This window comes from Hemicordylus capensis, chromosome 5, assembly GCF_027244095.1.
Source record: "Hemicordylus capensis ecotype Gifberg chromosome 5, rHemCap1.1.pri, whole genome shotgun sequence".
Classification (NCBI taxonomy): domain Eukaryota; kingdom Metazoa; phylum Chordata; class Lepidosauria; order Squamata; family Cordylidae; genus Hemicordylus; species Hemicordylus capensis.
Window position 1 is genome coordinate 254,983,092 of NC_069661.1, and position 12,152 is coordinate 254,995,243.

The 12,152-nt window shown below is 49.0% G+C and overlaps 1 protein-coding gene across 8 annotated transcripts in view; it reads left to right on the forward strand.

The window, feature by feature from the left end:
• IL15RA (interleukin 15 receptor subunit alpha) overlaps window positions 1–12,152 on the forward strand; it is a 73,706-nt gene that overhangs the window by 42,277 nt on the left and 19,277 nt on the right. For 7 of the 8 annotated variants that reach the window (XM_053257978.1, XM_053257977.1, XM_053257980.1 and 4 more), the window contains one exon: window positions 3,850–4,257. The exons of the other annotated variant lie outside the window; for it this stretch is intronic. In XM_053257978.1, the coding sequence (XP_053113953.1) occupies window positions 3,850–4,257 (408 nt within the window). The remainder of the gene's footprint in view (window positions 1–3,849; window positions 4,258–12,152) is intronic. 8 annotated transcript variants of the gene reach the window in all.

Consider the following 12,152-nt stretch of genomic DNA (forward strand, 5'->3'; position numbering starts at 1 on the left):
AAGCATACAGTACGTTGCCAAAGCACAATTATATGCAAAGTGGTTGTTTGTACATGATATATCTACAAAGATCTACACACAAGGATTTGGAAACCCACAAGGTTATGAAGTATATGCAGGTAGTACTGTAACTCGGGGGTGGGGGATTTCAAGGCACATCAGGTAAGCGGGGCTGAGAGAGATTCCTGCCTGCAACCTTGGAGAAGCCGCTGCCAGTCTGTGAAGACAATACTGTGCTAGATCGACCAATGGTCTGACTCAGTATATGGCAGTTTCCTATGTTCCTATGATCCCCCTATTGCTGCTGGGAAACCGAGGCTGTGAGGCAGTGGTTTACCCCCTGCAAACTGGGCAGAGAGGCACCTTTTACTGTGGTGATTCTCTTTATTTAGCAGGGGGAGAGAAACTGGCCCTATTTACCCCCAGCACAGGACCTCCAGTGACTGTTGCTGGTGTGTGTCTTAAGTTTCTTTTTAGAATGTGAGCCCTTTGGGGACAGGGATCCATCTTAATTATTTATTATTGCTCTGTGTAAACCGCCCTGAGCCATTTTTGGAAGGGCGGTATAGAAATTGAATAATAATAATTATTATTATTATTATTATTTATTATTAATTACCACCCAAGGGCAGCCGATGAATGCATGGCACAGTCGAGGTTTCAGCCAAGGAAGTCTTGATTGGTAGCTCAGTCTCTTAACCACTACGCCAGCACTCTGGCGTAAGACCAAATGCTGCAGAAACAAGTTCCAAATATCAAGTGCTAGTTGCTTGCACAGCACAATCCTGTGGTCCTGCTACATCCATAGGAGAACCTTAGGGATCAGCTATGCCAGGAATCCCCAACCTTAGGTCTTCAGATGGACTACAGATGGTGGGAGTTGTAGTCCAACACCATCTGGAGACCTAAGGTTGGGGACCCCTGAATTAAGCTACTCCAGGCTAGGGGTGTGCACAAAACCGGTTTGCCCGGTTCGAGGTCATGCAAATGGCAAGTGCACATGCGCAGCGGCCTCCAAAATGGCCGCTGATAGCGGAAAGAGGCCCCGAATGGGCCAGAAACCACCCGGACTGGGCCATTTTGAGACCGGGAGGAAGCTGGCGGAGACCCTCCCCTGTGGCCATGGCACTGCCCCCTGGGGGTGGTGAGTGCTTAAAAAAATTATTTTTAGAACCCCCTAACTGGCCCCGAGCCAGCTGGGGGGGGCGGGGTTCAGCTTGACCTCGAGCCGAACTGGGCCCAGTCCTTTGATGGCGAATCAGCTTGAGATCCAGCTGGTCAGCACATCCCTACTCCAAGTAACACCTATTTTATTTACTTATTTATTTGCACACGGCCCCAAACTTGCATCTCCGGGCAGTTCACAACATAAAACAGATTAAAACATAACAATTTATTTAAACCACAGTTCTAGTTAAACGCTTGGGTGAATGAATGTGTCTTTTTAAGGCTTCTTAAAAACTGTCAGAGATGCGGATGCTATTATTTCTGTTTTTAATTGTTATTGGTTTTAATGGTTTCTGTTTTTAATTGTAACCCGCCCTGAGCCATTAGGAAGGGCGTTATAAAAATCGAATGAATGAATGAATGAATAATAAATAAATGAAATTTCAGCAGGGAGCACATTCCCGAGTCTCGGTGTGGCAACGGAGAAAGCCCATCCCTGAGCAGCCACCAGATGAGCTGATGGCGCTCTTGGGATGATCTCTGTGGGAGAAGGGACTCCTAGTGAAGAAGAAATTCTCTTAAATAATGGGTTGCCAGTGCAGGCGAAAAGGAGAAAATGGAGTTGTTTCTGAATAAACCCTGAATCTATATGATTACTTTGTCTTTGTGAGGGAAACAGCTATAAAACAGGGGGCATAGGATTGCTCTGTCTGAAACATTTCAAACAAGAAATGCTGTTGTTTTTGCCTGCATCCGTATTGCCTATCCAAAATAAAATCCAAAATGCATTCATCACCCAACATTCTGTTCATGCTAGAACAACTTGCATACCAGTAAGTCAAACTGTACTTATTTATAATAATATAAGAGCTTTAAAAAACAGAAGCAAGGCAAGTTTATTAATTTTATATAGGTAAAATATACTTTATCCAGTCATTCCTCGCCAACCATGAGGGTTCTGTTCCAGGAAAACCTTGCGACTGGCGAATTCGCGGTTGACGAGCAATTGAAAAGCATTGTAAACAAGGGGTTAGTGGTAGCAAAAAGACTTTAAAATAAAAGAAAAAATGACAAAAAATCACCCAGAATCTCTTTAAATCCCCAATGGACAGCAAGAGGAGTGAGGGGGACTCCAAAAATCACCCCGAACCCCCAAATCACCCCAAACCTCTAAAAATCACCCCTGAACCCCAGGAATCACCCCCAAAAAATTGTGGACACCCCCCCACAGACAGAATTAACAAACGCCTTGTGAAATAAAAAGGTACAAGCTTAGCTGACCCCGCACAGAGCATCTGTGTGCTCTTTGGGGCCGGCTACCTCTCTTCCCCCCCCCCCCCCGTCTCCGGCGGGGCCAAGGGCCGAGTGCGGCCGCCAGTGGGCTGAGTGCCACCGCCACGGCTGCCAGTGGGCCAAGTGCCGCCACCTCCAGTGGGCCGAGTGCCACGGCCACTGCCGCCAGTCTTTGGGGCCGGCCGGCCTCTTTGGGGCCGGCCACCTCTACCCCCACCCCCACCCCCTGCCCCAGTATCGGGGCCCGCCACCACTGCCACTTCCTCGCCCCTCGGCCGGTCCTCCTCCTTGCCCCTCCCAACACCCATCACCGCCAGGCCGGGCCCGCGCTGCCGGCCAACTGTCCTCTCTCCTGGGTACACCAGCCAATCAGGCGCCTCCACAGCCCAGCCAATCAGCTGGGCTGCCGGGACACATTTTTCCCTGGCACACCCAGGAGAATTATATATATAGATCCAACAGCTGCCTAAAGATGAGGAGAGAAGGAGCCTCTGGAGCGGTCCTGTACAGAGAGTTCAGAAATCATGGTGCCACCACAGAGAAGGCTCTGTTGCTGGGACAGGCCAAAACAATCTCAGTCAAAGGTGGGCCAGAGGACAGGGCCTCAGGTGCTCAGGTCTAAAGCAGGGACGATCAACCTGAGGCTCTCCACCTATTGTGGGAGTGTAACTCCCATCACTTCCCACTAGAGAGCCTCAGGTTGCCACCCTGATCTAAGGGCTCAGGCAGGTGCATATGGAAACAGGATGTCCGGTTTCCTCCTCCAGTATCCTGCGGTGCTCGCATTTTGAGGTTTCTCGTTTTTGCCAGCTCCCCTGGTCATTGTCGCTTCTGAGATGGGAGAGCTGTCTTGCTATGATGCATCCTGAGCGGTGCACCCTCTGGCTGCTGTGGTGATGGGTCTCCACTACCTTTGACTAATTTATCGCTGCTTTGCATTCAGCTGACCACCCAGTAGGGCACTCCAAGCTCTCATGCCATCATGCCCTGTTATTAGTCTATGCATTTCAAGGCTGGGTTTCCAATACCGCCAGAGAAGTGGTTTCCATCTTCTGGGCCATTATACTCCAGCTCTGCATTTAGAAAATGCATGTCCACACATAAGGCTAGATGCCTTTTTCATTCCCCTGTGTCTGTAATTTATCCATTTGTCACATGGGCTCTCTTGTGTGGTGGTCCCCAGATGTGGCTGAGGATGATGGGAATTGTAGTCCAACAACTTCTGGGGGCCCAGGTTTGAGAACCCCTGATTTATCACTCTTATATCCTGCTGTTGGAGGAGCAAGTTTCTAGTCAGTAGCAAGTTTTAGTTGCTATTCAGTAACCAAAATAAGGTACTCTCAGACATGTCCCCAAAAGATGCCTAAGAACTGTACTTACGTGTTATAGAAACAGAGACTTCCACACCAACTAGACAGCCAGCAACTCCAAAGTCTAGTGTAGATCCAGTTATTATGGTCTCCCCATCCCGCTATGGAAGCAAGAGAGCCTCGCAGCCACCCCCTGGAAGCACCACCACTGTACCGCTCACGACTGCAGCACCCTCGTCGAATCTACCGGTCATGACAACAGCTGCGGCCGCCACCACAGAGGGCGGTGAATGTGCTGCTCGCGGCACAGTCACTGAAGGCAGAGTACTTCCCGGGAGAACCGCCACGCAAGATCCACAGCCCAAGACGAGCAAGCCATTGCCAGAGACTCAGACAACAGGCAACAGATGGACAGCTGTGCCCTCCAGAGGGACCACAGGACACACCACGCAGCTGGATGGTGGCAGCAGTCCGGCTGGGCAGTCAGGTTTGTCTCCCGGAGCTGAAGTGCACACACAGCGACTGATTTCATCGCTGCAGCCTCCTGCACTATCCCTTTCTTATTCCAGTTCATTCTCTCCCGGAGTTCCTTCCCATATGCATGTGCTTTCTCTTCCTAGGCTTGTATGCTTGAAGATTCTGTCTCCCGCACTCCTTCTCCCCGTTTCTTTAATTGCTGAATTCGGCCAATTGCATCATGCGCTTTATAGCCACTCTACTATAACCCATTCAGACATTATGCTCTACAAGTGTACAGGTGTCTGTTCAGGTGTCTGTTTGCATTCATTCACATGTGTTTGTGTGAATGGCTGTGCTTGTGTTCATTTTAGAAGTGAACCTGGATATAGGCCCTACAAATTTATGGTACAGATAGGAAGTATATGTCTGTACACTGTATAGCAGAACATGTGAATGACTGTACCTGTGCACAGATATGTACCTGTGTACACTGTACACTCGTTATATGAGTGCTGAACATAATGTGTGAATGGGCCTATTATCTGAGGAAGTGTTCTGACAAAGAAGCAACAGTGAGGCAATCTTGAGAAGGAATTAGGCTTGTTCACACAATCACTTGAATCTCGGTTTAATGTGGGTTACCAATATTGAAGTGATTGTGTGAACCCATGCTAAGGGGGTTATGTCCCAAGATTCCCATCTCGGTATGGGTTCACGCAATCACTCTAATGCTGGAACTCACATTAAAACCTAGAATCAAACACTTGTGTGAACAGGCCCGTTGTGAAGTAGCTAGGTTTGTTTGGGTTTTTAAAACCTCTCCTAACGGACAACATCTTTACTTTTCTTTATTTTATCACAACCTTTCAAAGAGCCCAGGGCTCTGTACATAGCAGCTGCCTCCTTTTATCCTCACAACAACCCTGAGAGGTAGGTTAGACCGAAAAGTGATGATTCAACCAAAGCTGGCATCATACAGAAACAACCATCCCCATCATGCAGTGCTGCATTTTGCTCAGTGCCGGGGGTGGGCTGGAGGCTTCTTTAACAACAACAAATATTTATATACCACTTTTCAACAAAAGTTTCCAGAGCAGTTTACATAGAGAAATAAGATGGCTCGCTGTCCCCAAAGGGCTCACAATCTAAAAAGAAATGTGAGATAGACACCAGCAACCATCACTGGAGATACTGTGCCTGGGGGGTGGAGAGGGAAGCGGAGCCCGCTTGAGCCCCCACGTCATCCTGGAAGGTGTGCATGGAGTGCTGGGAAGTATTTCCCTCCCCAGGGCTTTCTTGCTAAGGCTCCTAAGAGAGGCTCCATCTCTCTTAAAGGGCCCTCCCAGCACTGAGAAATGCACAGGACGGTACAGCAGTCAGCACAGTGGGAAATGGCTCTTGCATTGTTGCCAAAGTGGCCCACGCCTGAAGAACAGTGGAAATCACGGCACTCGTTGGTCTCATCAAGGCATTGTCGTGCCATGTTTCTCCTTTTAACATAGGAAGCTGCCATATACTGAGTCAGACCAGTGGTCTGTCTAGCTCAGTGTTGTCTACACAGACTGGCAGCGGCTTCTCCGAGGCTGCAGGCAGGAATCTCAGCCCTATCTTGGAGAAGCTAGGGAGCAAACTGTGGCTCCATCCCCTAAGGCAGTGGTTCTCAACGTGTGGGTCCCCAGATGTTGCTGAACTACAACTCCCAGCATCCCTAACCAAAGGCCAATGGGGCTAGGGATGCTGGGAGTTGTAGTTCAGCAACATCTGGGGACCCACATGTTGAGAACCACTGCCCTAAGGGGAATATCTTCCGGTGCTCACTGATCAAGTTTCCCATTCATATGCAACCAGGGTGGACCCTGCTTACCTAGGGGGACAAGTCACGCTTGCTACCACAAGGCCAGCTCTCTTCACCTTTTGGGAGACCGGTGTAGCTACTCAAGGCTTCTCCAGCCAGCAGATACTCCTCTCCTCGGCCCACCCACCCCCTTACTGTGGCTGGTTTGGGGGATGGACTAGAAGGCCTCCCAGGCCCTTTCCCACTCTAGCCTTCTCTGAGTCCATGCTGTGGTTTCGCACAGGGTTTCCCCAGCAGTGTGCCACAGGATACTGGCTACTGTGCTGTGGCTGACGTCCTGTGAGTCAGCTCCCACAGTGACCCAAATAAAGATCCACCCATCCATTCATTCAGCTCCAGAAGTCGGGGGTTTAACCACCTCCCTTTTGAAGCTGACATGCCCTGTAAGGCCCCAGCAAGGACATGTCCTTCCCAGTACAGAAGGCAGCAAGTCTGAGCTCCCCGCTTTTGGAGCTGGTACACACACACACACTTATGCACCTGCTGCATTATGGGTGCATCATCTCTAAGAAGGAGAGAAGGGACAGCTACAAACAAGAATAGGAACACGGGAAGCTGCCATATACTGAGTCAGACCCTTGGTCCATCGAGCTGAGTACTGCCAGCACCGACTGGCAGCGGCTCTCCAAGGTTTCCAGCAGGAATCTCTCTTAGACATGCCTGGAGATGCTGCCAGGGCGTGAGCCTAGGTTCTTCTGCATGCAGAGCGGACGCTCCACCACGGAGCTACAGCCCCATCTCCTAAGGGGAAATATCTTGCAGCGCTCCCATGTGGTCACCCATCCAAATGCAAACCAGGGTGAATCCTGCTTAGCAAAGGGGACAATTCATGCTCATTACCACAAGGATAGGTCATCTTAAGGGATGCACTGGTACTATATCGGGCAGCAGCGATATAGGAAGGTGCTGAAAGGCATCCTCTCATGCTGCGCGGGAGGAGGCAATGGTCAACCCCTCCTGTATTCTACCAAAAGAAAACTACAGGGCTCTCTGGGCGCCAGGAGTCGAAATCAACTTGACGGCACACTTTGCCTTTACTGCAAGAATAAAGCAGAAGGAAAGAAGAGTATATAAATAAATCATGCAGCAGCTTTGCTGGGACACACACACACACAGACACAGTACCTTGATCTGCAAAAGCAGCAGCTGAAGCTTTTCATGGTAGGGAGCATAAATTTCTGCTAATGCTAATGACTGCTAATGCCGGGGGGGAGGGAACCACTTTTTAAAGCACAGGAGCAGAAGCCAGTTCAGAAGTTGGCAACCCTATCTGCCAGTGACAAGCTTACAAGAGCTATGCTCCTGATGGCCAACAAGAGTTGGTCTTGTGGTAGCAAGCATGACGTCCCCTTAGCTAAGCAGGGTCTGCCTTGGTTGCATTTGAATGGGAGACTAGAAGTGTGAGCACTGTTAAGATATTCCCCTCAGGGGATGGGGCCGCTCTTAGGGGAGGAGCATCAAGGTTCCAAGTTCCTTCCCTGGCAGCATCTCCAAGAGAGGGCTGAGCGAGATTCCTGCCTGCAACCTTGGAGAAGCCACTGCCAGACTGTGAAGACAATACTGAGCTAGATAGACCAAGGGTCTGACTCAGTATATGGCAGCTTCCTATGTTCCTATCTCCAGTTGGGAATTGACAGAGGAACATAGTTGGTCCTTTAGAGAGGAGAGTTGGTCTTGCGGTTACAAGCATGACTTGTCCTCATAGCTAAGCAGGGTCCACCCTGGTTGCATATGAAAGGGACACTAGAAGTGTGAGCACTGTTAAGATATTCCCCTCAGGGGATGGAGCCGCTCTGGGAAGAGCAGAAGGTTCCACGTTCCCTCCCTGGCAGCATCTCCAAGATAGAGCTGAGAGAGATTCCTGCCTGCAACCTTGGAGAAGCTGCTGCCAGACTGTGAAGACAATACTGAGCTAGATGGACCAAGGGTCTGACTCAGTATATGGCAGCTTCCTATGTTCCTACAGTATCCAACTGGGAAGATCCAAAAACTTTGGTGTCATTTCCCAAGGAACTTGATCCATTATGCAGCTCCTCTTAAAGTCAGGAAACACAGCCTCAGTGTATTGAAACACAGCCGTTCTGGAGCAGACAAGAGTCCCATCTAATCCAGCATCCTGTTTGCAAGGGCTGCCAACAAAATGCCTTCACGAAACTTAAAAGCAGGACATGAAGGCAACAACTCTTTTTGCTGCCGGTTCCCAGCATCAGGGCTTCTGAACGTGGAGGGTTCCATTTAGGAACCATTATGATGCCGGGACTGGGGCCTATTTGTGGCGGGTAACCTCATAGCTAAAATATGTGTCCATGGCATTGTTTGCACACTTGACTATGTGCCCGGAATTTTTTAAAAGGAAAATCCAGCACTGCACAATGGCATGTGGGAGTAATTCATGCGTTTAGCCTTCACACAGCTGCGCATGCTCCTTGCCTAGAGTCGCAGGCCATGACGTTTAGAAGCCTACAGAGAGTGGGTGAAAATCCTCCGAGCTTGGAACTGGGACCACACTCTTGCAGAAGCATGTCACACATTCAGTGGTGAAGACTCTGTGAGGAATAGCAGTGGAGAATGCAGGAAGCGGCTTTGGCAGGAGGGGTAGAAATGGGGATTCCTGATCAGAGGAACCTGGGCTATTCACTTTCCTTTTCTAAGTATCAGTCACTTTTCTAACATCATATAATTCTTGCATAAGAACTGTGAATATAAACATAAGAGCCTTGCTGGATCAGGCCCAAGGAGGCCCATCTAGTTCAGCATCTTGTTTCCCAACACTTTCCCACCAGATGCCTCTGGGACGCCCACAGGCAAGAGACGAAGGCATGCCCTCTCTTCTGCTCTCAGACGAGTAACCATTGATAGTCCTGTCCTTCATGCATTTGTCTCAACCCCTTTTAAAGCCATCCAAGCTGGTGGCCATCACCACATCCCATGACAGAGAATTCCATAGGTGTATCCTGCGCGGTGTGGAAACGTACTTCCTTTTGTTGGTTCTAAATTCCCTGGCAATCAGTTTCATGGGAAGACCCCTGGTTCTAGTGTTGTGAGAGAGGGAGGAGAATTTCTACTCACTCTCTCCACCTTATGGATAATTTTATGAACCTCTCAAGTCACCTTTTTTCTAAACTAAAGAACCCCAGAAGCTGTAGCCCTAAGTCATAGGGAAGGTGCTCTAGTCCCCCGATCATTTTGCATGAATTGTTGCATGACTTGAACTTTTGAACTAACGCGTGCTCTTTGAGAACTGCGCTTTGCAGGGCGGGTGGCAGCAAGAACTGCACAGTTGCACATTTTGTAAGAGTCCTGCTGTGCAATCAATCATCTCCCTCTCACACACACCCGTCTTCCTGACATGCCTCCAGGAGCAGCTGTGCTTTGCCGCTGCATGTCAAGATACTTTCCAGTTCTTTTCCAAGCCATCCATGTGCACATGCCCTTTTGTGTAGGCCACACAGGTCATTCTGACCCTCCTTTGTGGTCACCCTCTGAAGCACATTTATCCTCTTTGCCAGTCTTGAAATCTGTTTCTACTCAGAGCAGACAAGCAAAAGAGGAATGCAGCATCGGAAGCCTGGGCCTAATCGTGTTTATGTTGGGGTTTGTGATTATTTAGCAAAGATCAAGGAAGCTCCCACTCCGGTTACAGAGGGCAGAGTTTAGTTGTTGCAGCTGTTTAAGGAACACACATGGAGATCACTGTAGAGTCTAAACGAAATAAGTTGATTAGTGGAATACATTTGGGATAGGAGACGCCTATCCTATCTATCAGCTACGTAATGAGGCGGGTCTCACGATCAAGGAGACCCGCCTTGAGAGGGTTAGCTGCTCTTAAGCCTCCCGGTCAGGGGTCTACTCATGAGTTGCCGTGGCACAGAACCACACCACGGCAACTCACAATCGTAGAGCCCGGGCTAGCGGAGCATTCGCTCCGCTAACCTGGGCTTAGGGGAGTGTTCTTTAAGCAGGTGAGCCTCTTGGAGGCCATCGGGCTCACCTGCGAGCCCAGTGGTTCTCCCGGTCAGGTGAAATTGGGCTAGGCTCCCCTAGCCCGATTTCACCTGATCGTGAGAATAGCCTCAGTGAATCGGTAGAGAGAGAGAGAGATGTTTCCAGCTTCTCTCTGGGAGGAAAGGAAGAGGACTGACTCACTACAGGAAGTACCTGAGAAGTCAAGGCAGGGCCCCTAGAGTAGAGGCAAGCAGGGACAGGTAAGGAGACCCTCACTAGCTGCCCCTATTCCCAGTGCCCCTGGTGGTCATTAGGATAGTTGGTGCACAAAGTCGATGCACTGGAATTCCATCTCCAACAGTTTACTCAGGAGTCAGTCCTGTTGATTTGAGTAGGATTTGCAGTCCTTCCATGCAAGACCTGGTTCTCACTGAGGGGGTCTGCCTGGGTGTGGGCTTGATCTCTTCAGACTGGGTCCCGGGCTCACATGATGGGATGCTCCTGCAAACACAAAGAAACCCCTGCACGTAGAAAACTAGCTCATCGGGGATAAGACTCAACTGAAAGGCCTTTTCCCTAGTTGCTTTATATGAACTCTTTTTAGACAGAGGAGGATTCAGTTACATGAGCCACCTCACCGTCCAGTCATGCAGACCACACACAAGCTGATAGCCTCAGCAGAAGTGAATTGTGTCCAGAAGTTGGGAATTAATACCTAGTGAAGTTGCACTCTTATCTCCCACATTTGCTTGAGTTCATGCAACCCAAAATGGCATGTCTTGGTCTTAACTCACTTTTAGGGCACTTCTGCACTAAAAATGTAAACAGGTTTTAAACCTATCTAAGCATGGGCATCCGGAGCAGAAGTGGAGATGGACAGTTTTCCTCCTCCTGGACTGAACCAGTCCCATTGAATTCAATGGGGCTTACTCCCTGGTATAGAATTGTGGCTTATGCCCCTGACCCCAAATAAAATCCTGCATCATGGTTGCCAACCTGGATTGTGTAGTCCTAGGAAGGGGGCCAGAGAGCTCTGCTAGGACACGCCCAACATCAGAACACGCCAGTTCCTTGGAATTCCGTGAAGCAAAGGCAGTTAAACCAGGTTGAAAAATTGGTTTAAAAGTGGAATTTAAATGTGGAAACAATAACATTTTAACCAAGTTGAAGAAGCAGCCTTGCCAGAAGGATACCTGCTCTTTTCTTTTGCCCCATGGTCACTTCTGGACACACAGCTTTGGCTGGTTTTAGAAGCAGTAGGAAAAAATCTGAGACCAGGGCATGATCTGTGAGCACTTGGTGCTTTGTTGATGCTAAGCAGGTTCATGCCTGGTTGGTGCCTGGATGGGAGAATGCCTCAGACCCTTATTTACACTGCTTGGAGTTCCATGGTAGAAGAAAGGTGGAATAGAACTGGGATAAAATAAATAATAGTGGGGTGACTGATTGCTGCATCGCCTTCATCACACCACCTTCAGCTCTGTGGTAAAACTATAAGCTGTCTTCAGTCTTAGATCTGTGCCCCTCTCCCCCTTAATAGCTTGCTCTGCTACAGCTCCGGGTTACTCAGCACACTTTGGCTAAGCTCCTGTTTCCAGAGGGGCTCGTGTAGCCTCAATTGTTTTCCTGGCTCCAATCGGCCCTCCTAACATGATCCCATCAGATGTAATCACATTGGCCTTTTTTGCAGCAGCATCACATGATGGGCTCCTATCTGGGTCAGCCCAGTTGCGCAAGCAATTCAAGGGGTTATTCAGGTGGCTGACTTTACAGATGAACTACTGAAGTAGCCATGCAGTCAGAGAGGCACCCCAGAAGCCTTTATTTTATTTATTACCAAGGTCATTGAGAGATACAACTCCTGACTCACACTCAGAAGGAAGCCATTTGAGAGGGATCCCTCCGCCTTGTTGTATGCACGGCATAACATAATGTTTGTGCAGTTGCACAAGAGCACCGTTGTGCTAGCATAAAAATTCAGAGCTGCAAAAGTGAAGTTGAATTCATTCATTCATTCTTTCATTCATTAAATTTTTCTTATATACCGCCTCCTCCAGAGACTCTAGGTGGTGGACAACAATACCAATAACAATTATTTTTAAAATAATAATAATAATAATAAT